General features: G+C 36.8%; 2 protein-coding genes across 2 annotated transcripts; both read right to left on the reverse strand.

Annotated features, from left to right (window-relative positions):
* Positions 1–1236: 1236 nt before the first annotated feature.
* On the reverse strand, positions 1237–18705 carry LOC753265 (chloride intracellular channel protein 2-like). The gene is made up of 5 exons (XM_030995938.1): positions 18278–18705; positions 9402–9537; positions 7528–7708; positions 6604–6814; positions 1237–5947 (listed from the first exon to the last, which is right to left on the reverse strand). The coding sequence occupies exons 1-5, from the start codon at positions 18566–18568 to the stop codon at positions 5810–5812; spliced, it is 957 nt and encodes a 318-aa protein (XP_030851798.1). The 5' UTR covers positions 18569–18705; the 3' UTR covers positions 1237–5809.
* Positions 18706–22744: 4039 nt separating this feature from the next.
* LOC115918975 (neuronal acetylcholine receptor subunit alpha-3-like) lies at positions 22745–25861 on the reverse strand. Its single transcript, XM_030996050.1, has 4 exons — positions 25494–25861; positions 24541–24798; positions 23597–23694; positions 22745–22858 (listed from the first exon to the last, which is right to left on the reverse strand). The coding sequence occupies exons 1-4, from the start codon at positions 25852–25854 to the stop codon at positions 22745–22747; spliced, it is 831 nt and encodes a 276-aa protein (XP_030851910.1). The 5' UTR covers positions 25855–25861.
* Between the last annotated feature and the right edge of the window lie 716 nt (positions 25862–26577).

Below are 26577 nucleotides of genomic sequence, written 5' to 3' on the forward strand. Positions count from 1 at the left end.
ATTTTACTTTTTTTTTTTTTTAACCCCCTCCCTATCAGTCCAACCTGGCCCTTTCTATCCGGCCCTCTCTCTATTTCTCTCACTCCACAATCATTCTCTTTCTCTTTTAGTTTTAACCTTTCTTTGACCTATCTTTGACCTTATTCTCTTCTTTATAAGTTCCCAACAACCATTGTTAGAAATGTGTAAGCTGCTTGTCACTTCATAGGTTTCAGAGTTCAGGAATAGACCAGTTTATCCCAGAAAATTGTGTTCTTTGGACACAATACGTGATTACCTGTCGGATGTGCTTTCATGCACTCACTGTAAGGCTGAATCTATCTCTTGATCTGATCTGAAGTATATTCATGTACATGCAATCAATCTCTATACAACAATCTTTATCTCTGTGACATATGCATGGGTTTCTATCAGAATATTGAAGTGTACTTGAAGTACATACATTCCCAGGCATACTGCTCTTGCCCCATTCTGTATGCTATATGTCCCTGGTAATCAACTTGAGTCTATGTTATAGTAGGCTTGTAAACAACACATGCAAGCATTCATCATCATAATATCTTCACCAGATAGCATGAAGCACAAGGATATAGCACCCCCCCCCCCACCAAGTTTCAATCGATTTATAAATGTCCGTTCATTGCTGCACGTAAATCTTTGTCATCTCCCCCCCCCCCCCCTCTCTCTCTCTTACTCCCTCCCCTCGTCATACTCTTCTTCCCTTCTCCTTCTATCTCACATGCACGTGGTAAACATCACCATTCATATTCTTCCAAAGGGCCACACCCATACCTGTGGCAAGCAAGCTAGATTGATCTCGACACCATTCACTTTCACATTCACAATTCTAAGAGATGAATGAAAGTGATACTGAATGGGCGTTGGTCTTAAAAATGCTTTGGTAGCTAGCCAACGGTCACACCTACCTACCGATATCACATTTGTTTGCGTCAGTGATAAAGGTTAGTAAGTCAAAGTACCCTAGCTGCAATGGTTGTATAGTTGGACAACACATGCTCCTTCTACAATTGCTCCATGGTTAATTTCCTACACAAATCACATTTTCAACTACAAACCTGGGCCCCAACAATATACATAATGCTAACCCTAACCCTAAAACTAACCTAAAACCAAAATATAAACCCCAGCCCTAGGCTATGGTAATCATATCCATAAAGTATTATTGATGAAATGAAACGTACAGTATACCGGTATGTTGCCGAAGTATATGTTGGATCACTAGATGCATAATTTTGACTAGAAAAGTCTTCTGTTTAGGTTTATTTTAGTACAGAAAGAAGCAAATGATTAGTAAATGCCTTTAAATGAATGTGAGGTGAAAATTAACACTAGATACTTTAAACACTATTTTTAGATACCTAAATAAATATAACCAATGGACACAAAACATGACACAACTCTGGATATCAAATTAGGTTACATTGTATAATGGCATTGTTTTATAATGATTCAGATACAGCTGTGAGTAAAGATGAACTACAGAGAATAATAATTTTGTTTACACATGTAGATCAGACGAGCCAAAAAAGGAAAAGCAAGGAAACGGTACATTGATCCAACACCAAAATAATAACATATCTTTAAAAAAATTAATCGAAACCATAATCATAATCATATTAATGGTTAAAAAAGCAAAAAAAATATTATATTACATTTATTACGAAACTAAAATGTGAAGCAGACAGAAGCAGTGTTAACTTAATGAATTGATGATAATAATATCAAAGCAAATATACTACAGACAGTGATGTAATAGTTTTGCATCAGTGACAAAATAACAATTGTGATAGCTGATCTTTACAGGTAATGCATGACCTCAAAATTTCCATACTGGTGTACAGTAAGACACATAAATCTATTTCTCAATCTATTCATTTCTTTATATTTTTGTTAAATCAATCATCCTTTTCTTGAATGACACAATAATTAAGTACTTTTTTTGTCAACAATACGACATTAACTCAATGTAAGGTACGCCTTGAACAGTTCTACAGATTCCATTTGGTTTTATAGTACTTATCACCTTAGTACAGTTTAAAAGTACTGGATATTGGAAAGGTTTTCCTGAATGCCTCTTATATAATTGCATGTCAAGATCTATCTTTTAGAAGAATCTAAATTTCAACTCTTCAAAGCAGCATATGTTGAAGCCATAAGAAAAGGGTCTATGCCACAAAATAATACAGATGGACACTTACCGGTATCTTAATGAGAACTAAATAACAACAGTAAGTCTCACATGAATTTTGTAAAGAACATAGGCTACATGTGAAATTGTGATGTGCCTTTTGAGACTAATATTTTATGACAACAAAAATGAATAATTCCACTTTATAACTCTAAGCTGTACCATGTGAACAGTACTAAGTTACTGTAGGACCATGAGGTATTTAGCAACTTAAGGCTAACATAATTTGAAAAGGAAGGAAAATAAAACAGAAATTGTGCACTACTATATAATAGGCCTACCTAACTAAAAATGAAATCATATAGTCTCTGTACACATGAATATCATCAAAAACTAAATGTTAACATTAATTTTGAATAGAACAACAAAAATGAGATAATCCCACATATATTTTGAAGGAAAAAAAATATCAGTGGATCAGAAAAATCGACATGATTTTCAAATTTCCACAATGTGTATAGACCAAGAGAATAGAAAAAATAACACCATTTCATCACAAAAAAGCCAAATCATAGGCAAATACATATACATCATTTTCTTGTTAACTTTTAAAATCAAAGTGCAATATCTATTTACAAGATTAAATACCAAAAAAAAGGCTTTACATGTAATGTACATAACCTAGACTGAATTCTGAGCTAACTGATATACCAATCATTAAATATCACCTTCATAAAGTCATTCGTTCTCACTTTTCGGTGATGGTGGGAAAATTTAAAAAGGAAATATCTACCACAACCGCTTAAATTAGCATCAATCATTTTCAAAGAAATATATTTTTACAGAGTAATAGACAGTGATAAAATAAAGATCAGATAGTGCTATGTTTTAATTATAAACATATCATAAGTCATATCCTTGAATTGTGCTCCCAAATCATATTTAATTTTGTCTTATACCAATCCTGCATCTATCTAGATTAAAATACAGTAGAAATACCAATACAATCTACATTTCTTGTAAAACAAATTGATGAGTTGATTTACCATATTGTACCATTTTTTACAAAGTCTTCCTTGTACAAAAAAAGTTGTCAACCATCCAACATTGCTTAACTTTGCTCTTTCTCAAATATGTAAGAAACAAAATGATCCATTGGTACAACTTAAAATAATACTTCAAGGCAATTAGCATTTATGTCTTGAACATCAAATAAACAATCAGTCAACTTGAGTCAAGTGATATATGTAATTTTCCCTAATAATCCACAATCAATTTGCCAATAGTATTTTGCGTAAACATAGCAGAGTATTATTGATAAGTACATGCTAAAGGTCTACAGTATGACAATATGATCATCAAATACTGCAGAAATGAATGTTTGTACAGCATTTTAAAGGTTGGTTATTTGACTGAAGAGATCTTAATCAAACAAACAACAATATAGGCGTGGTATACTGAAGTGTAGCCCAAACTTCCAAGTCAAACTCTACATGCTGATACACGCATTCATATGTATTATTCTCTACGATGCATTAAAAGAATACAAACAGCCTTCATTTTTTGACAATTTTTACATTTTCCATAGCATTTGAACTTAACAAAAAGTAATCATTTGAAAACCCTTCCTTTTTCTCCACAAATATAATCGTCCCTGTATACATTTCCCAAACAGCTTTACATGTATGTGATACATGTACAATGTAGATGTTTTTCTTACTCTGTAATATATATACATATATATATATATAGTTTATGTTTATTACACCTCATGATGGCTAGTGCATGTAGATACAGTACAAGCTCTGTGTATATGACTGGTTTAAGTAGGGATGCTTTATAGACAAATAGGCTTGTATCAAAGAAATATGGAATACATGACAAACACAAAATAAAGCATGAGAAAATGTAATGATCTGATTTTCATCAATTTCAATGAATAATACAATATATGCATAATACAGAGATCAAGGCAGCCGCCTTATCAAAATGCATGGAGAATGATGTACACCTGCATAACATTATATAATGAAATATATCATTGACAAATGATGACCACTTTAAGTTGAAATTTATAACTCTGGAGAGAAACTCTGGAGAGAAACTGGTTATTTTCATTCAATATGTTTACACGTCAGAAGTAATTCAAGAATTACAGATTGGCTTCCCCTCTCGATTTGGCACTGTTATTTCTCTGATTATCAAAACGCGGGTACATGAAAGTGGTTCCCAATGAAAAAGCACTCGCGGTAAAAACAAAATCCCTTTGATGACGACTCATTTACATTTTAAATGACTAGTTCAATCAAAATAACAGAATACACAAAAATGTACAAGTACATCACTGTCTTTGGTTTTGCATCTAAATATTATAGCTCTTGTGGCAGGTATTGTGTTCGAAGTCTGAGAATTGCATACAGGTTTATAGCATAGTGACAATTTTAAGTCAAATTATGGAACAAGGCCACAATATTTATCTCAATTCATCTACATGTATGTCTAAAAATCTATTAAGGGTTTGAAAGGCAATTGTTTAAGTCATTTCCAGTTTTCAAATATCTTAAATTGTTATCATGTGTACTGTTATCATAATACATGAAGCTAACTATCATATATGATGGATGGATGAAGTTGAAATATAAAGGTTACAAGTTAGATTAGGATAAAAGCAAATAATATAATGAAATGTTTACATCTTAGAAGCTATCCTATTCGAAAGGTATACTGCCATGAAAAACAGAATACCAAAAACTGTTGTAATTTTCTGTTAAGTGTTTGGTTAGAATAGTATCTTAAATCTTGGTGCCTACAAATAATCTAATTGATTTTTCTCCCCTATCCTATACTAAATCAAAACATATATACTTGATAAGTTGATATTATATATCATGTACATTATCATGTCAAAATTGCAATTCAATGTTTCGATTGGTAAACGGTAGGTGTTATATTCAATCTATTAATCCATATCCCAAAGTTCCCACGCAAATACATTCAAGTCATATACCACAATTTCAAGACATAATTTACAACGGAACATAAATGCATATTTCATATTATACATGCACATGTTTTTCAAATTTCAGAACCATTGATTTTAGTCAAAAGAAGTCTATTTTTCGTTGACATGCTGCCATCAAGCACAGTAGCGGACCTGTCCATTTGAACCATTTGGAGATGGCTATTTTTCACTGAAACTGAATTTCCAAATGAGTTTAATCCTGAGTTTTGGGCTTAGTTTAGTTTTACAAGATGACTAATCATGACATTAAGAATATACACATTTCAACTGAATCAAATAACAAAAAAAGGCTACTATTTTGAATACCTGTAAAGTTGCCTTAAACTAAATAATCGTACCAGTAGGTAATTTATTTAAAGGCCTAGGGGAATCAGTGACAATAATGATATTAGATTGCTGTGGATCGTAGCATTTTATCCACTACATGCTCATGGTGCTCCAATCTATATGAAATAGCCACTCACAATGGCAAATTACTACAACATAATGTAGAAAGGCATATATTTTACAGTGTTGGTTCATGACTATAGCAATCTCATTCATGTCTACTTGGTGGATTTCATCTTTGTAATCATTCTCTCTTCCCCTCTCTTCCGTTTGTTGTTTTCGCCAATTTTTGTTGCAGCCACTTGACAATGTTATGATTTCATGACCACAAAGCGGTAGGTGTTGAAGACTTCCTTTTCGTCGTACTTGATGATGTGGTAGACCGGTGTTTCCTTCCAGGCATCTAGATACCTCTGAACAGCATCAAAACCGTCCATTACTCCTTCAAACTAAAAACAAATACAAACACACAAAAAAAAAGGTATGAGAGAGAGTCAGACCATCAAATCCACACAAAATTTGGGCCAAAATTGAAAAATCAAATTTTATCAACCTACTTATAGCTGAGAAGCCAAATATGTAGCACTTTATACATACACTGTATCTAATACATCTGGATGTAGAGTAGCAAATGTAGAATAATGTCTGATCAAATAACATCAATGCTAGACGAGGTTTAGAGGCTTCAAGCCCTTTAAACCTCTTGATTGAAAGTCAAGTGAATGAACTACTGTAAAGCCACAAAATTTGAAACTTATACAATAGCCATTTTTCTTTATGTCACTTGTGGAACTGTGGTTTAATTGTTGTACAGGGCATAAAGTTTCATGAAATCCTGGAGTCTTCTGGTCAAGCAAAATTAGCATTTCATGCATGTAAAAGTTTCTGGTTTATAGTACAGTCAAACCTGCTTTAGTGACCACCTGTATAGAAAGACCACATTCTTTTGTTTTCCTTGATAATGGTTTATCATCGAAACATATACTAAAGAAACCTGTCTACAAAGACAGTGTCTACAAAGACCACTTTTTGTGTTTTCCTTGGCCGGTCGCTATAGACAGGTTCGACTGTACACTGTACACTATGACACTGCTACCTCCATTACCTTGAAAAATTTGCATGCGACTTCCACGCGATGCAGCTTTGGCAGGAGATCGCAGTCTGCTAGCGTGAAGTTATCACCTTCCAGGCAACGTCCAGGAGACAGTTCATCATCTTCAGAAGTATCCTTCAAGAAATCATCAAGCTTTTTGAGCTCTCCCCTTAATCTGTTGATTAGGACTTCCTTCTTGGATTTGTCCTGGTTCTTCATCAATCTGAAGGCAAAATATATATATATTTAAATAGTTTTAGAAATCATTTTCTATAATGCATAGAATTATCAAAAAGATATCCATGTAATAACATTTCAATAGAGGATTGAGGATTGCAAGGTTTCTGCAAGACAAATGATTTCAATGATTCAATCTATTAAAGAAATTCAGAATATTCTCATCTGGCTGGCAAACTTCCATTCATTTATAAATAGGAAGCTACATGTACACAATCTTCTTTACAAGTAAAAAGGAAGTAGATAGCAAATTTCATTTCATCCTGTGATCTGAAAACTTGTTGATGCAAAGAGAATTTGAGGCTTAAGGAGAACTGTGGTTCTGAAACAATTAACGAACACTTTGTGTGTACCTGTAATCAGATAACCAAATAACGGTAGTGAACTTTCAACCTGGTCTCGCTGATACAATCCGAGATGACCAAAAGGATTCTAGGACACCTACCCCTTGGACATCCATCCCCTGGATAACCACCCCCAGTCAACTATCCCCAAACAACTACCCCGTACGACAACCATCCTCTAGGATAATTAACCCCGGACAACTATCCTAGGGGGTAGTTTTCTTGGGGAAGTTGACTGGGGGTGGTTATGTGGGGGGGGGGGGGGGGGGTGTTAAGGTCCTTGGGGTAGGTGTCCGGATACGGACCAAAAGATACCTAGCAGAAAGAAGACAGAATGACCACCCCTGATACTCACGCTGAGAATTTACTGAAGATGTTTGAGCCGACCTTCTTAGCGGCTGGGTTGGCATTCTCCAGCTTGGGCTGGAATACAGACTCTAGGTAATGCTCTGCCTTGATGATATCATCGATCACCTTGCCAAGAGCGTTGTCTGTCTGAACATTCGGATCCACTAGAACAGGAGGTGGTGTGTTTCCTAAGTACAGAAGAGATGGGTACTGTTAGGGTGTGTTCACACTTACAATTTGAATTGGTTACAAAATCATGACTAAGTTTTCACTACACTTATAAACTCTTGATGACCTTGCCAAGAGAGTCGTTTGTCTGAACGTTTGGGTCCACTAGAGCAGGGGGCGGTGTGTTTCGTAAGTACAGAGGAGATGGGTACCGTAAGGGTGTGTTCGCACTTACAATATCCATTGGTATTATAAAATCATGAGTACGTTTTACTACACGTATAAACTCTCATAAAGTTGCAAGGAAATATTGATTTAGAGTGAACTGGGAAGGAAAGAAGAAAATGTATTTCCTTTCATCACTTGGCAAGATGACATGGCATATACATGTAGGGAAGAAATAGTCAAACCAAATTATGTACATGTACATGTATACAGTGCAAAGATTAATCAAAATCTGTAATCGTAATTCTTTCATCAAAATAACAAAGATGAGATACATATTCAAGAGTAAATGAAGGTCACTAGTGAAATTAGTTTGAGTTTGAAAGTGGAAAAGTAGGAAACTTTACAGGAAAAGTGTGCAAGGTGCATGTACAGTTGGACCACAAAAGAGCTACATGTACGTGTGAAGATGCACTGTGATGTGTTCATTTAGAGGAGTATAAAAACATGTTTTGGATTCAAGCCAAATCAAATATAAAAGAATGTGACTGCTAAAGATAGAATGTATCAGTATGAAATCACCCATGCTCGCCTATAATTTTGTGACACTTTACAGGTACAATCTTATTATGAAACATAAAATGTACATGTGAGTTCACAAACTTCAACCATCATGCAGAAAAGGAACATTTATATGCTGAATACTCTCATGTGCCTGTACATGTATTTACAGTATACTTTTATCAACATTTCTTGTATTCAATGGTCTGTTAAGATTGGAAATGTGAAACATGAACTTTTTGACTAAAATGACTTTTGTTATCATTCTAGCAGTGCCTGACAAACATTTTCTTTTCTTTGAATCAAACCAGGCATGAAAATAACTATTCTTAATTTTAAGAACCTGTGTGGTTTAATAGATGAAAGAATCTTTTTAGTACCGGTAGTTCAATTGCTTGCTAGTTGCTAATGAGGATTAATACCTTAATACCTGGTTATGAAATCACTGCTCTAACTTTGAGCCATTATATTTAATGTTTCACAATCCCAGGGACCTTATCATGATTATTTGGCCATGGCGGGTCTGTTAAACTCATATGACCTTTGTTTCTCAGATAGATGCTTTCTACATGTACATGTACACTGTACATGTACGTTTCCAATTCAGAGAATATAAACACACAAATGGCTGTGCACACACATATTTTGTAATGTACAGTACATACATTTAAATAACAACTCAAATCTTTTCCCAGATCCAAGGAACAGTTAAATACTAACGGACGATACTCAGTACCAAAATGAAGGGAAAATTATTCTCCTGATCTGCTGAAAAAATATGAAAAGTACATGTAGGCCAACATGTACTTTTTATGTACAGGCCCCCACTTCATTCTCATGTACAATGTAGATGTACATGTACATGTACCGGTATCTTGGTTACTCAATTTAAAGAAATAAGGTAAAGTGTATATTGCAAGAGCTCTACAATTTGTTTGTTTTAATTCAAAATAGGTTTACAGTATGTTGTTTAAATATTAAACTCACCTAAGATTTTCTTGTATTCTGCTGGTAAGATTTCCTTATTTACTGTGCAGACTTGATATTTGATTTTCTTCAAGACAATGATCATAAACAGCCGCTGGCACAACGGACAATCTGCTATCTTGGAAGTTACTCCAGCCTGTTTCAATGACAAAAAGATAAATCAAAGTTAAAAGTACAAGTACATGTACATGTATGCAGTATTCATCACTTTGATGGGATTGGTGTTATAATATTATTGGTGATGATTAGCTTTTCTGGAAAATCAAGAAAATTCCTCAACATTTCAAGGAAAAGTATGAATGTGTGGTATTCATAGCAGGGGATAATTGAAATGAAATAAAAGTTATATTTGTACAGAGAACAGGGGCCATGCAAGTTCTGTATCTTACTATCAAAGTCGAACTTATTTCATGCATGGCAAAACATTGACAGAAAGTTTGATTGAACAGTACTTTTTTATATTTTGCTTTTCAAAAGTTAAGGTGTTAAATCTTTTGAGGCTGGGGTCCAAGTGAGCCCTCCATCCACCCTCCTCCATAAAGCTGGATATGAAATGACATTAATAAACTTGTCTACAAACGAGCAGTGAGTGCAAAGAAATCTACAAAACCTGTGCATATCTTCTGGCATAGAGGAAATGGTTGTTGTTTGAATTCATCTAAAACCTAAATGTACTATACAGATTGTATCAAAATTAGGAATTAAAATGTAGTCTAAAAAATAATTTGACAGAAACTAAATCAATCGTAATGACTGATGTTTGCAGGCAAAGATTAATACCTGACATATTTACAATGTATTTGACAATGGAAAATAAATACATGTACATGTAGACGTATTGTATGTACAGTATGTGTCTAATTTATTTGATCTTGGTTTCAGTTGCCATATTGCTGGGCTGGCTCCCTATATTACTTTTATCTTTCATAGGGCCTGGTCGGAATCACAAATATGTATGGCACACGCCCAATTGATTATGTCTTTTAAAAAAGTTTGTTCAGAATAAGAACTGATGAGAAGGGGGCATTTCTGCCAGTTTACATTGTAGTTTGCTCCTGTGTGGGTGAAAGAACCACCTACTGTAGGAAACTAGGAAACACTGGTAGGCACATAAAGCCTACAACTAGTGAATGTCTCTTCTTGTATTGCATTATGAACATGTAATGCACAAATATACGAATACCGCATGTTTATCATAATACATGTAGTACATGTACCAAAATATGTAGATACAAATTAGTGACAAGAAGGCAGAAAATTCAGGATTAAATTGACTGAAATAGAATGTTTCTATAAAATGAAGAATAGTAGTATCAAAGGTGGGTCCAAAGTCCTCCTCTTCTATTCATCAGAAACATTATTTGAATTGAATGGATTCTACTCCCTCCAGCTCAATCTGCCCACTGATCGCATGCAGCTATCATTCATAATAATATAATACATCAGAATTTAGACTGTGAATGCAACCTTTTACATTGCAGAGGGAGGGCTTTGTACATTCATTGTACGTCACAGCCCACCTGTAGTGGGTTGGGCTGAATCAGAGAGAGAGAGAGAGAGGGAGAGACAGAGTCAGAGAGAGTCAGAAAAAGAAGTTCATCACTGTGGAATGCAGAGTACAGTACCACGCAGTTCCGTTTCATTAACTTTTATCCATAAATGGGTATACAGAACAGAAGTCGCTGCCCACTCATAACACACAAGTTTTGAACTTTTTCAAGGACTGTTACGGAGTACATGTGTACATTGTACATTTGTACATGTACATGTACATGTAGGACATTGACATGATACAAGTTATTTTCCTGCAATATATCTTAACATTTATGTAATAAATCAGGCAATAAGCCAGTTCGTAAATACAGTTGTAGCTTCGGAACGCATGACCCCAAAATATCCACAGATCTTTTACAAGATGGATACATACACACTGTACATGTACATCCCACTTGTGCATTTTGGAATAATCACTGCCAAAGTGATGGAGGTGCTTCATGAATACCTTTTGTTTGCCTCATGAGAAGAATACTTCCACCTGTGTATCAGATAAGTGTACTTGACATTTAACCAGCCCACCTTTCATTCTTTGGTAAAGATTACAAAAAACAAAAAAAATATCAAATTTACAAGGGGTATGAAATTTAGTCACTCATGTACAAGTACAAGTACAAGTAGAGGCCTACAGAGTACAGAATGAAGACGTGTTCAAGATTATAAAGGCCTTGGTTGTTCTGCATACCTGACCCCTTTATAGAACCTTCTGTTCTTTGAAGATAGGACAAACTTTCAATGTGTACAATAAGGATGCCACTTAAAAGATGAATGGAGCTTTGGGGGTGTGCCGTCAAACTTCACTGGTTCTTTTGTATTTCTGTGCATACTCATTCTTAGTTGGCAGAATAGTCTTAAACATGCAGACCTTTCTTGTGTATCAATAGAAAAAAACTTTAAATTGTCCTTACATTGTACATCTGTATAATTACATTGTATGCTATCAATGAGAAACAAATTGTGTACATCATTACAAATACAAAAATGAAGTTCTGTTTTCTTTTAACCTACAGTACATTTGGAATAAATCAAAGCATCATTGTTCCAGGTCCATTTCAAGGAAAGTTGTATCACATTCCCTATACATGTACAGTGTACATGTGTACAACGTATGTCCTTTCACATGTGCATGTACAGTACGTGCACTTTAAATGTATACTATTGTACATTGATTATCTAAAGGTGATATTCAGAAAAAGAAATATCTGGTCATTCTGGTGAAATGACAACTGCACATTGCCTATAATTTCCTTGAATTTTACAAAGATGTTAAAGTGTAAGCCAACAAAATGTACTTGTATAGTACATGTTTGTAGTATTATCATCAAGAAATGCTGAATGCGCACTCATTACACTGAAATAAAATGTATCAATAATTGGTTTTCAATAACAATAACAAAAAAACTAAAACTGTTAAACCGTTAAAAACTTGCATTGTTGAGAACATGCGATGAACATACAGTGTGAACATGAAGGCCTACATGTACAGGGCCTACATGTACTTGTAGGCTTACGATTTGTGAAATAGAAAAAAAAATTCTATTATTTGGCCAGCTGGTTCACAAACGTACATGTACAGTGTATTTGACTAAGGGCGTGTTTATGCTTCACTTTTGAAGGCAGAATGAGTGATTTGTAACGCTCATCGTAAACGCTCATCGTAATCGCAGTTCCACGGTGTACTGTTCATGCTCACTTCTCAGGCTCCTCCAGGCAATTCTCCCTGTGTGGCCTTAATTGGTCTTCCAGCTGGATTCGCAACCTTGAAATGCGCATGCTATGTAGACCATGGTCCATGCGTAGACCCACTTGAGAGGTCAGTGCGTTGACCCCATTTAAACACGTTTACAAATTGTAAACGCATCTTTTTGTGAGTTTACGATCAGCGTTTTTTTCCGGTGATTCTACAAAAGTGAGCATGGACGCAACCGTGTTTTAAACTAAACGCGTAACAGATGCCTGATTCTGGCCAGAAAAAGTGAAGCATAAACACGCCCTAAATGTACATGTGATCAACATTGGCAGTGTCCTCATTATTTATGGAGGGTGCATCACTGTAAACAAACTACATCTGGTTCACTCCCTAGTCCTACCATGTGAACATTGCTAGCTACCACCACTGTCCATTTTGGCCAGGGAGTGTCGTGGTCGAGTGGTTTAAGGCGCTTGACTTGGAGATGCGAAGGTCGAGGGTTCGAATCCCGACACGGCACTAATATCCTTTGGCAAGATATTAACCTGCACTTGCTACTCTCCACCCAGGTGTTAAATGGGTACCCGGTAGGATGCGACCGTCATTGTTGGTCAAACAGTTTTTGAGCGTCATGTAACGCCTGGCTGGAATGCTCCCCAGGGAGTGGAGATTGTGCACACATTGTGTGCGGGTAAGCACTGAATCCAATGACCGGGGTAATAATATATTTGTAAAGCGCTTAGAGACATTTGTATTTAGCGCTATATAAATTAAATTTATTATTATTATTATTATTTTCACCCAGTCAAGTAATGGAAGGAGACATTTGTTATGTCTCTGATTAAAGGGTGAGCTTGGCGAATCAATGCCAGTCTAGACATGTGTTGCACAGAACTGAAATTACACACTTCTCCATCACTGTGTACAAACATGGCTACTGTGCATGCGTTGTGAGTGCATGGCCCATATATTTTTAACAACAGTCTAAATTCTGGAATACAGCATCACATTTTTAGTTGTTAAGAACTTCAGATAGGTAACAATACATGTACAGTATGCCATAGAATAGTAATAAATTCATATTAGATGTAGGCCTACTTTGAAAATTATGATATTGCTAAACATTTGTACAGATACAGTACATGTACAGTATGTACAGTGTATACATGTACGTGTAGGGCTACATGTACAGTACGCCTGTCTTGTACATGTACCAGTATCGACCAAATAATGTAAAGTGAAATAATTACGAATGTGTTTCTTTCATTGTGTACATGTACAAATACAGTGTTCATGTGTTAAGCCACAAACCTGTACAGTATAATTAATATTAGCTGTAATTGTCAATGAATTCTTACACTCATTGGCCACATGATTTAATCACGATAACGGTTGACTCGTTTATCTGCGCAACTTCAATCAATACTTTGGCATTCCCAGACAAACGATTGTTAGTTTGTTTTAAAAGCCCTTGAACATTATTGGTGTGAGCCCTCAAAAATCAATTGGTCAGATTTCATCGGTTTCACTAGATAAAAAGCAAAGCATGAACATTTTATTTACATGATAAATCATGTACGATGGTTTCCATCATTTTATTGGCCTATTGTGCCTATTGTTTTACATGTACATGTACACTGTAATTCCAAGATTGCACAAAATTTATTTTGATAATTTGCCTATCTATAAACAGGGAGATGATCCCACTACAGTGCAGTTGTATGTCAATCCTTACTGCATATCGTTATACTGGTAAATGGATTTCTAAAAGTTGTCTTCATTTATAAAACGAAGAATAAGATAGTGAAAATATAGGGTAATGTTTGCTTGTTTAATAATAACATGAAAGTATATATCATAACAAACTAAAGTTTACAAGTCCTACATGTATGAGCTAAAGCAGGGGTTATTTGGAATACAGTGTACTGTACAGTACATGTACATGTACATGTACATAATGTACAGTAGCATTAATACAGTTTATACTTCAAACAATCTTTCAAATACTGATTTGAAATTTATTGTTAATTAGTTTTCGAAAAATCTCTGTGTAGCCAGTATCAGGAATTAATCCACAACACCATTATAACATGGAGAAATCAATACAGCTGCAATACCACAACATTCGTTGTTATTCCCAGCAGCAAACGTCTTGAAATGTGTTACTACATGTACATGTTGATGTATGTACATGGCACATGCAACTGATTGGGTGTAAGAATTCAAAGCAGAGTCCAGCAGTACAACTTGTTGACTTCTAGGCATCATACAACTTTTTTGTTTGCATTGAAAAGAATTTACAAATACGTGTGCATATTAGGTGGGTGCAAACTCCACTCAAACTAAATGGACTTGAACTTTGTTTGTTTATCATGACTAGCACGACCATGGCCTCTCCCGTTTTCCATAAATTCCTCATTTATTTGGAAATGGAAATGGTCAGTGATATCTGGTATGTCAATAGAAACAGGATTTAATTGGATTAATATTGTACCACTATTGCTAGGTGGGGACTATAGGTTTGATTTGGTTGAATTAACACTCAAGTACATGTACGCCCCTGCACAGTATCTGAAGGTACTAACATGGACAGTGGTTTGTGGTTTATCTTGTGATATATTTATTGAAAAGGAAAATCATTGAAGTAGAGATTGGGTGCAACGAGGCTACACAATTAAAATCAAACAAGTGTGTAGCATTTTAACTGTGGTCATGTTCTAAGAATAACAGAACTGAACTGACTGTACAACATGTCACTGGAACATGTACATGTATGATCAAGACGATTAGCCATTCTCACAACAGATAAGTTAATGGAGAAAAACAAATATTTCTTACTAACTGTGAAGATTGACTAAACACACAGATATTATGTAATGGGAGTGTCTGTCACTGTGCCTGGCACTGTACTTGTACATGCAATCGTTTGCACATGAATTGCACATAATATATCATGCACAGATCTCTCCAGAATGTCTAGCCTAGGGCTAAGTTCACTGTGGTACAATCAGCATTTACCCGATTCCGCCCTGACCTTTACCCAGTCTTAAGAGCAAAATGGGACACACGCCCACTTCCCTACTGTGCTGTAAATTGACATGCAATTCACAATGAAGGAGTACCTCACCAAGTGGCTCAATGGTGCATTATGATAATTCCATGGTAACTAATGAGGAGGAATGTACATGTACATTGTAGAACCCTTAATTGCTTCACATATTTCACCACTAATGGGGTGTTCATGACATAATTATTCTCTACTGAAATGTTTACCTACATTGTACATGTACGATGCATGTGTACGGTACATTTGTACATATACAGAGTATTCAGTAAGCTTATTGAAAAGTCTAGAAATTTTAAATTTTGCTTGTGTACTGTACTGCCTCCATTGCACAGTGTGTGGGTAGACTCAAACTGGGGAAATTATGAGCCCCATTTCATTTATTTAAATAATTTGTGTTAAAGATAAACTTGAGTTCTGGTAAAAAAAAAAGAAAATCAATTCACACAGAAACTTACACTAAAAGTTCAAGATTACAAATAAATGTCATTTGCCAAAAAAAAGAAAACCCCTCCCTCCCCCTCCCAACATGATTTAGACTCCTACTGTCACTTCCATTCACTCAGAGTGTGGTAGGGAAGGACAGAGGCTAGATGAGAATTGAGAACAAAATATATTATTGACTTCCATCCACCCCCCCCCCCTTTCTACATGTAAATAGGAAGGATGCGACCATACATTTACAAAAGTTCAATTTTTTTTTTTTACATTGTACATGCGATGTGAAACTTGTGTGCATGTTTCACTTTCACACAAGTTTTCTTCATTTTCTATAAATAACATTTACAAAGATATGAAAATATTCAGTTATGGCCTTTTTATGTTAAAGAATTACAATCTGTACAGCTAGTACGAAATGCATTGAAAAGACATGTCATTGTATTTACATGTACATGTACATGCGCTTGGTATCCAGCACAACTAGTGCACACCGTGCACCACCCACCATCTGCCTCAAATAAATAAACATGTAATGTGCACATAACACAAACTGCAGTTGTTGTAAAACTGTTTGCTGTTTTACGATAACTGAAATGAATTTAAATCACCAGAAGATATTCTCAAATTTGGGAGACCAATTTATTTTATCTAATTTTGCTGCAAAGGGTCCATTACATATGTACATGTACCTTGCCTCAAAATGAAAATGTGATTAACAGATTCCTCATGAAAATTTATCCGTTTGACCATCTACTGTACATACATGTACATGTACTTAATCAAAATTCACTGTCTACTTTTGTTTCATAACTGCTTTGTTGTTGTTATGATCCACAGTCCACACAAAAGAAATGGGTTCCTGAACTCAGAGAAAGCTAAAAAAACTGGGAAAAACTGCCTTGTGTATTATATTGATGTTAGACTTGGTCATTGATGTTTGATTCTTTTCATCTTCTTTCTTTTCCCTTTAGTACATGTAGCTTTTTACAAAAAAATTGACCTCTTAGAAGAAAATAAATAAATAAATAAAATGTAATCTAAATCTCATAGTTCATCGACCTTTTGACAGAAGTACTGAAAGTACTACACACTGAGGAGATCATATGGATGTGAATTCGACCTACATGTACATGTATGATGAAGAGAGAAGAGGAGAACAATTACACACTTCATAGCCACTCTGGAATCATCACCAGAAGCTGGTTGACAATCTCCACCACATAGTCAGGTGGCTTAGTAAAATTATTGTTACTTGCCGAATAAAAGCACCAGGCTTCCTTAGAACCTACTTATTAGGCTACGAGCCCCAGCAAAATTTCAATTTGTAAGGGTGTGGGGCAGGAGCGTCTTTTTGGAGCCCCCAAATAATTTTATAACATTCATTTGTTGTTGTACAAATGCCACTTTTGGTACAGGGCTTCCTTATGACCTACTGAATGATGGTAGGGTAGGAGGCTAGGAGCCCCCGGCAGAAATATTCATATAGACCCCTACAAATCAATGTGTGGTTGGGGGTCCCATGGCGTTTGTACAACAAAAACTCAATGTTCCGTAAACTAAGATTACAGTCGCTAACTTAACATACACGCGCGCTTGCACCCCACCGTCAGTACGGTATGCAATTAATTATTGTGCAGGAGTTCGACGTGAATCCCGTGAGAAATTGTACATTATAAGTCTTTGTTTTTAGGAAAAAATACTCCAAACAAGATAACAAAATTGACACGAAACAGGTGAGGTAAGAAACATAACAACTTTTAAATCAAGACCATTATTTGAACAATTGATGAAGATGAAAGTTGAAATTTGATATCTTTTAGTACTAGTAGGCTATCTCCACGCCGGAGTTACGGGTAAAAAATGGATACAAAAGTGCACTAGCGCCAAGTAAAGTTCTAGACTAGAAGGTCTAGGTCTACTTGTAGACTAATGACTTTTTATATTTGTAGATCTAAATGTATTTAAGACTGAACTAGCCTGAGGCTGAAGTAGATTTTCGTTTAGTGGCAGGGATCATGATTATGATTGGTTTAACTCCATTGCCTTGCCTTGCATTGCTTTGCTTTGGTTTGGTTGGCATTGCATTGCCAGCACAACTCAATTTACGTTAATGGAAGTCTACGGTACCTTGATGTAGAGAGTGATGGGCTGATCCCCCGAGTCTTCCTCTTGCTCAGCACCATCACCATTGGTATCGGGAGCTGCAGTTTCAGTTGTCTCTGGCTCAGCACCATCACCATCACCATTGCCATTGGCATCGCCAGCTGCAGTGTCACTCGTTTCTTCTTCTTGATCTTCGTTCGGCGCATCTTCCTCTTCGTATGTCGCATTTTCCTCTTCGTTCGTCACAATTTCCTCTTCATCCTCGATTTTCATATTGTCCAGCTGCTCAACGTTTTCTACCTCTTCTCCGTTCATTGTGGTTGATTATTCCGTTAGATTATCCAATAAAACAAGGTCGAAAATCGTTCAAAATCGCAGGTTGACGTCAGTGTCAGTGGGTCGGATATGTTGATTCAAAGTTGGATTTTCGTTTAATTAATCGTGCGCGTACGTGTGTGCCCGCGCGCGCGCATGTGGGCATTATTAGCTTAGGCATAGACAATTCGACCCGACGACTTTCAACCAACAATTTTTAGTGCCATCGACTCATGGACTTCGAAAAAGAAAAAGAAAATTGTTTTTGTATTTACAATCATAATTTTTGACGATATTGCTCCAAAATGAAATCCGACCTAAATCAAAACATCAAAGATAAATGTTAAATTAACACAACGAAAGATTTAAATGGTATTAGCATGGGATGAACTTTGAAGCCTTTGCTTGGGTTGAAGCAAACTAATTTTAAATTGATGATTAGTGAAAAATAAAAGTTATTGATTTTATTGAGAAGTGAAGACCTCTAATCACACAGGCTCAAGGGCGTAGCTAATTTTTTTGCCCAATTCGTGAGAAAATATTTAGCGGCGAATCAGCCAGTCGGTGAATAAAGGGGGGGGGGGGGTAAGGAACACTTTTTTCCCCTCAACATCCACACCACCCCCCCCCCCCCCCTTGAGCAAAAAAAAATATTATATTTTTTTTTTTTGCCGGGGGGTGGGGAGGCATAGATAAAACACAGATATTCATGGGTGTCTTTAAAATTCCAATTATAGAGGGATATCCTTTAAAGCTCCCTTTCCAAACTATTTTCAGGGATAATAGACTTCAAAATATTGAAGAAAACAACATAGGCCAGTAAGGCCTAATGCTAATCAGATAGGGTTTAGAAAAGGCTTCAGGGGGGTGTTTCACAAAGATCCTAAGTAGAACTTAACTCTAAGTTGGACTTAAAAGTTATGGACAGCCATTGGAGTCTTTAAATGAAATATATTCAAAAGCAGAAATTCAAGTATTTTAGACTTTTTATTAATTCCACATCCAGAACATGAAATCTCCTTGATGATAGAAAATATGAATGATTTCAATAAACAATGAATGCCTTTCAAAATAACTTTTACAAAATATTTTCAAAGATGCTAATGGCTTTCCATATTTTTTAAGTCCAACTTAGAGATAAGTTCAACTTAGGATCTTTGTGAAACATCCCCCAGGACTTCAGTGACCATATATTCACTCTAAAAACACTGGTAGAATAAATGTTCAAAAATAATAAATATTGTACGTGTGTTTTGTGGATTTCCGCAAAGCGTTTGATTTATTTTTAAAAAAGCAAATAGTATTTTTCAAAAGGAGGCGTTGGTCAAAAAGGAGGCGGGCTGGGACGAAAAAGACTACATTTTTGTTGCACTTGATACAACCATGCCGGCGCATCAACTTTCATGCTATAGTTGTCCTTCTCTGCACATCGATGCTGTTAAATCATATTTTCTAGACAGTTTTCTCTTTAGACCGCGGCTATATCATGACATATGACTCTGGCACTGGCGTACTGATGGGGGGGGGGGGGGAGGGGGAGGAATTGCCAACCCCCCCTCCAAAAATAAAAAAAAAATAAAAAATTCTAACTCAGTGGTTTTTCTAATTCGATATATAAATGTTGCTGAAATGACATGATTTTGCGGGGGTCTTTTCTCACTTATTAAAATATATTATAATTTTTTTTTCCTCCTCACCCCCCCCCCCCCCAAAAAAAAGTTGTTGCTCCTTACGCCACTGGCCTATGATACTTCTCGTCTGCGATAACATAATCTGTATTACTTTCTCCGTTGAACATTACCAAGCCTAGGCGTCGTGGTCGAGTGGATACGTCGACGGACTTAAGGTCTTAAGGTCCGCGGTTCGAGTCCCCGGCCGCGGCACTAATGTGCTTTGGCAAGACAATGATATACATTTGCCACACTCAACCGAGGTGATGTAAATGGGTACCTGGCAGGAATTAATTCCTTGAAATGCTAGAGCACCGCAGTGGCTGCCTTGCTAAAGCCCCCGGCTCCCCCACTCAGAGGTCGGAATGACCGCATGCGTGTTGCCAAAATGTCTGGTAAAGGGGTATTTTTCGTGCGACAAAGTCCGGCCCGAGAATTGTAAAAAAAAAGGGGTGTATTTGACTTTCCACCCTGAGATTTTTTTTAAAAGGGGGTGTTTTTCTTTTTTTCTCTCATCTCTTTGGACTCCTGAGAAAATATTCCGAATTTAGGGGGGTACATTGAGCATTTTTCCTGAGGGGTCTCAAAGGCAGGAAAAGCCTGTGAAAAGCCCGCGAAAGGGGGGTTTGGAAATGTTGGCAGTCCTCAGATAGGGGGTGCTTTCAAAAAGAGGGTACGAGCATATGCGTACCCTAAATAACACTGAGTGGGGGGGGGGGGCGGGCTAAAGCCAGGGTAATAATAATCGGGGCAGCGCCGTAGGAGCGTCACAACGTGACGGACATGTGCGCTATATAAGAAGCCACCATTATTATTATTATACCGGGAGGCTGTTGCAAATGTAAAAAATTCACTTTGTGGCAATGTTTGGTCTTGAGCTTATGAAGTCTGAAAATGTAAAAAGAGGAGCATGACATCCCAGAATACAGCTCATTACTCCCCCACAGGCCTGCACGACTAACCCTCGCACCATTTTAAGTGCCTTCGTTCTGCGAAATTGAAACTGAGCTGTCTACCGAGTTTGCGTGGTCGAGTTTTATGTAGGACGAAGTATTACGTGCACGCAGCCACTTTTAACGCGCGCCCATAGTTCTCGTTCTCCTCCACGCCAAAGGTACACGCCCAGCTTGATTGAGCAGTGAAGCAAGTGCGAGAGTGACCACTCCCTCACCTCTTCAAACCCCATCGTCTCTGATCATGAGTCATCATCTTATACCGCGGACCAAAATATGTTGACCCTGAAGAAAAGTGAATGTTTTGTATCCGATTTTAGGTGTGAACATGTTTGTACACCTTCGATGAAAAAGAATTATGGCTTTTTATATCTCATGAACAACTGACAACTTGTAGGCCGATGACACAAAGTTGTTGAGAGATAAAAGTGATGTCGGGCAAATCTTCTGAAACGGTAAAATAAATATATCGCATAGGGCCTATTAGCAATACTAGCAGACTATATTAAGAAAGTTGGCTAAGACTCCGTGCGTGTGTGCGTGGGGGCGGGGGGGGGGGGGGGGTGGTTGCAATGGCGCAATTTCATCATGTCATGATGAAATTGCGTTTGTGTGTATCTCCCACAATGGCAGCTACGTAAAAATAATAATAATTTTTATTTATGGAAACATAATTATCAAAACTCGAGATTTAAATTTCAATTGCCACTATAGGCGACCCCCCCCCTCTCTCTCTCTCTCTCTCTCTCTCTCTCTCTCTCTCAGTACCTATCTTTCCTTCTATCTACTCCTGAAGAACAAGAAAAAGTAAATACAATGATATATAGGTAATTCTAAAGTAGTGCAGCCTTTATTGATTCAATTAGTGAAAGACATTGGCACCAAAATGAACATGATTGGTCCTCTGGGTCTGATAACACTAATTTATATTAAGCTGTTTTTTCCCATTGGCAACATACTCTCTAAAAAAAAATCGAGTGATCACGGACGTCACCTCTCTGGAGAGTGAAAATGTAGTGAAAATAGAGTGAACCTTCACTCTTTTCTTAGAGAGCACTCTAAAATCAATCGATTTTCACTCCTAAACAAGTGATCACGGACGTCACTCCCAAGAAAGTGAAAATAGAGTGAAAATTCACTTTTTTTTTTTAAAGAGAGTACAGTATACTGCTGCCATATAAATGGGCTAATTCTTCTCCACTATATACCGACATTTCTTTCTTCTAAACATCCTACTCATTCCGATATAAGCTATACTACTATAGGCTACATAAGTTTTTAATATGACCACACTTTATTACAGTGAAAAGTAAATTCGTATTAAAAATAAACTAGATAATGCGTATAAGAAGGTACATGAATGTATATAATTAGTTACAAAGATATTTTATACTTCACCGCCCGAATATAGGAGGTGACGAGCTCCTGAATATTGGTAATTTCGAAATTCCCAGGGGCTGAACTATGCCCCCCACCCCTCTCTCTATCTCTCTCTCTCTCTCTCTCTCTCTCTCTCACCGGCCTCGTACACCTCTGATCATCATCGAAGTATTTTACATTTCCATCAAGAATTTGACAGTGATGGCGGTCAGTGAGACCAGTGTTGCAAACAAGAAGAGGCGATCCATGATGCGGGCAAGTAGTTCGAAATCATGTATCTTGGGCGACTGTTCAAAAAAAAGAATTAGGATATACATGTACTAAAAGTTTATATTTCGAACAAATCAAAATAATTTTTGAGATTTCTATGTCTTTTGTACTAAGAAACGTAATGATTAAAATGTAATGTACAAAGTCGTTAATTATTTCTTTCCCATTTCGTTAAAAATATCTGAACATACGATATATAAATCCCAAGGTAAATATAGTAGCAAAACTCCAAAGGGAGTGGAAATGGTACACATTGTGCGTGAATGAATCCGGTGACTGGGGTGATAATATAGGTTCCATGACATTTGCTCCGGCGACAATTGCTCCGCTGTAAATTTCATACACTAATCGAATGGCTAACTTCAACCCTGGATTCAACACTATACCCTACCCTAAACCTAACCCTAAACCTAACATAAAACCCTAGTGAAACCCTAACCCTAACCCTACATCTTAGACGAAATAAAGCCCGGAGCAATTGTCGCAGGAGCAAATGTCGTGTCACCATAATATAATAATACAAAGCGCTTTGAGACGGTATTACGTATTAAGCAATATATGAATCCAGATATTAACTAATATTGATATACACATTTCGTTAACATTATACTGGATTAATTTGTGTATAATAGTTTTATAATGTTAAGTCTATAGCAGCGATATTGCAGCCCGATTTTCTCTCATTTATCGATGGGCCTCTATTAGAAAATTGACAATATCATCATCTAGAATCCAGTTCCCATTAATATCAGTACCTCAGTTTTGTCTTGTTCGTCGAATCGATTCGTTGACTGTCTTTTCACCCAAACATCAAGCTGTGACAAAGTGTGACCATCGGACGATCGTGTTTGTGCTATAAGAGAAAAACAAAACATGAATGTAATGATTAAGAAACCAAACCATTTGTAATCAAATTCTGCTTTGCATTCAATATTTCGTGCATTCGAATTTGATTGTACTGTATTCCTTTGACTATTATTATTAGCTCTAAGTTGGACTTAACAATATGGAAAGCCGTTAACATGTTTAAAAAAATATTTTGTAAAAGTTATTTTTAAAGGCATAGATTTCATGTTCTTGATGTGAAAAAAAGTCTGAAACAGGCCTACTTGATTTTTCGCTTTATTGGAAGGCTTCAAATGGCTCTCCATAGCTTTTAAGTCCAACTTAGAGTTAAGTTCGACTTAGGATCTTTGTGAAGCACCCCCCGGTATTGCATTTCTTCAACTATTATTATTAGCTCTGATTTTTTTTTCTTTTTCGAACAGGTCATGTAGAGGCTAAGAAGGACGCATCGGCCCCTTATGATGTACAATGGACGTAAGAAATCGAAAGAACGAAACATATCGCTTGCAAAGGAGCCTCTATGCTCTTCATGAAAAAAAACACACTTTTAAACGTGATTAAAATCAATAGGTATAACTGGATGTGGATAGCATTAGCTAACATGTGGATGCCCATTTGACTTTACAGACTTGATGTATTTTGACATTTGAACAGTGTTTGCAACTGAACGTCCTTATCCATTACAAATATTTGGTGAATTATATTACTTTTGAACTTTTTATTTGAAGAAATTGCGAAAAAAGTTAAGTTGGTTTGTGAGGACAATTTTTGGTGGGTTTATTGAAAGATGCGTAGGGCTTAAATAATGATAATATGTAATTTGTTTAGATCTGGTTCTCGGCCACAGACTAACCTGCACTATCCTTCATCTCCAGACCTCCAGCTTTGCGGCTCTCATTGGGATTCGAACCCTGGGCCTTCTTCCCGCCACACCTTCCCCCACCCACAAAACACCATGGTCCAAGGTGGTTGAAGAAGACACTGCGGATGAACTTGTTGTTGATCTCGCCTTCCCGGTGACTGAGGTTGATAACAATGGCGGACATAATGGTGACGACTATGGTGATGATAAAACAATCGCTCACATATTCAGTGACCACGGCAGCGTCTCCTAAACAATTAATGAAAAACTATTTAATGTAACATTCCGTCTATTTCAATCAATATCATAATGGGACACAGAGATGTGTGTAAAAAAAAAACACCTGACAGTAAATGTGTACATACACACTAGGTGCGGAGGGGGGGGGGGGGTGCATCCCCAACTGAATTTTGAAATATAAAGTATTCGGGAAACGATCACCTCATGATTACACGGGCAGCGGGTATAGGCCTACCCGAAAAGGAACATTGTATTGCTATCAGGCTTATCTAGTATATCTTGATGTCGAAATAACTTCTTCTTTTTTTGGGGGGGGGGGGGGTCGCTCTCTTAATTTTCCTCGCAAATTTTCAATGCAGAAAGACGACCTTTGGGTAAGCGAGACGTCAAACCTTAGGATTAACACGACAGTGGAAACTTTATTCTAAAATAATGTCAAGAGTAACAGAATCCGCGCCCTTAAATTAGTCGGAGTATTGCTATTAGACTGGCTTTTTTTTTTGGGGGGGGGGGGGGCTTGGGTTTTTTGTTTTTATTTTCTATACGTGCCTCGCTTATATTACTTTATTATAACGATTTTTGTTTTTCCTTTTCGGGGGGGGGGGGGGGTGAGGCTTCAGCCCCAAGCTCCACTATAGAACCACTAGGCCTACTGGATCGCTTCTCTGTCTGATGCTATTGATTGTGTGAGTCATAATGATTACCTCTAGAGTTCTTGGGCAGGTTGTCTGTAACGACGATCTGGAACACCGTCAGACCAAGGACAAGAGAGATGGCGGCCGAGAGGCGCTCTCCACTTTTGGCGGGAATGATGAAAATGATAATCGACAACCAGCTGAGGATAGCTATTGGTGACGTCACATTATCAATGTAGTACCTTGGCAGTCTACGGAGCTTGAAACACATCCCAACCATCTCATAAGTGATGTTTCGTGGGATGGAGACAAACTCAGAAAGTGTGTAGGTACTAACGATGTCCCACTCAGAGCTGACGTCACGGCGACCGTCAACTACTTGTACAGAACTTGAGTCAACTCGCACAAGGTGGATTGGTGTGTTTTGCATTGTAAATCGCAGCCTTTTGAAGAAGAAAAAAATGTACTTGACAAAATAATGATATTGGTGGAATATAGTCAGGAATGTTTTCCGACGGATGGAATATATAATTATATGAAACATAATTTTCCCAATTCCGTTTAGTTCGCGGTTCTGAATTGGTTCTTTTATTTAACACTTTCATAAAAAGCAATGACATTGAATAAAAAAAAGACATATCCAATTACGATACCAAATTGAAAAGACATAAATAACACCAAGTTAATACGATAGTGTTGGGGGTTAGCTAATCTCCTTATACAGTGCTTATAAAGACACATGTTTCCCGCTTCCTTTTTTCTTTTCAAATTTATTATAAAGTAATATGAAAATGATCTTACCAGCATTCCTGTTCGTCAAAGGGGAACTTGTGAATTTTCATGTCACATGATGTGTGATGTAACAATGGTGATTCTAGATGTACTTGTCCGTCATAGGTGATATACGTTTGAGTGACGTCACGTTGAATAGGGTTCGCCGGCTGGTCAAGTACACTATGTATATTCGAATAACATATGCATAAAATGGATTTAGTATTGTTATGATTATAAGTAGGTAATTTAAAACTTTATTTCTGTGATTTGATGAATAATGATAATAGTGGGTTCTTGTAACTATAGCACTCAGTCGGTCAGACATAGGCCCGGCGCGATAGCTCAGTCGGTAGAGCAGTGGTCTCGTAATCAGGTGAAC

The sequence above is a fragment of the Strongylocentrotus purpuratus genome, unplaced genomic scaffold (assembly GCF_000002235.5).
Source record: "Strongylocentrotus purpuratus isolate Spur 01 unplaced genomic scaffold, Spur_5.0 spur5_contig_854, whole genome shotgun sequence".
Lineage (NCBI taxonomy): Eukaryota > Metazoa > Echinodermata > Echinoidea > Camarodonta > Strongylocentrotidae > Strongylocentrotus > Strongylocentrotus purpuratus.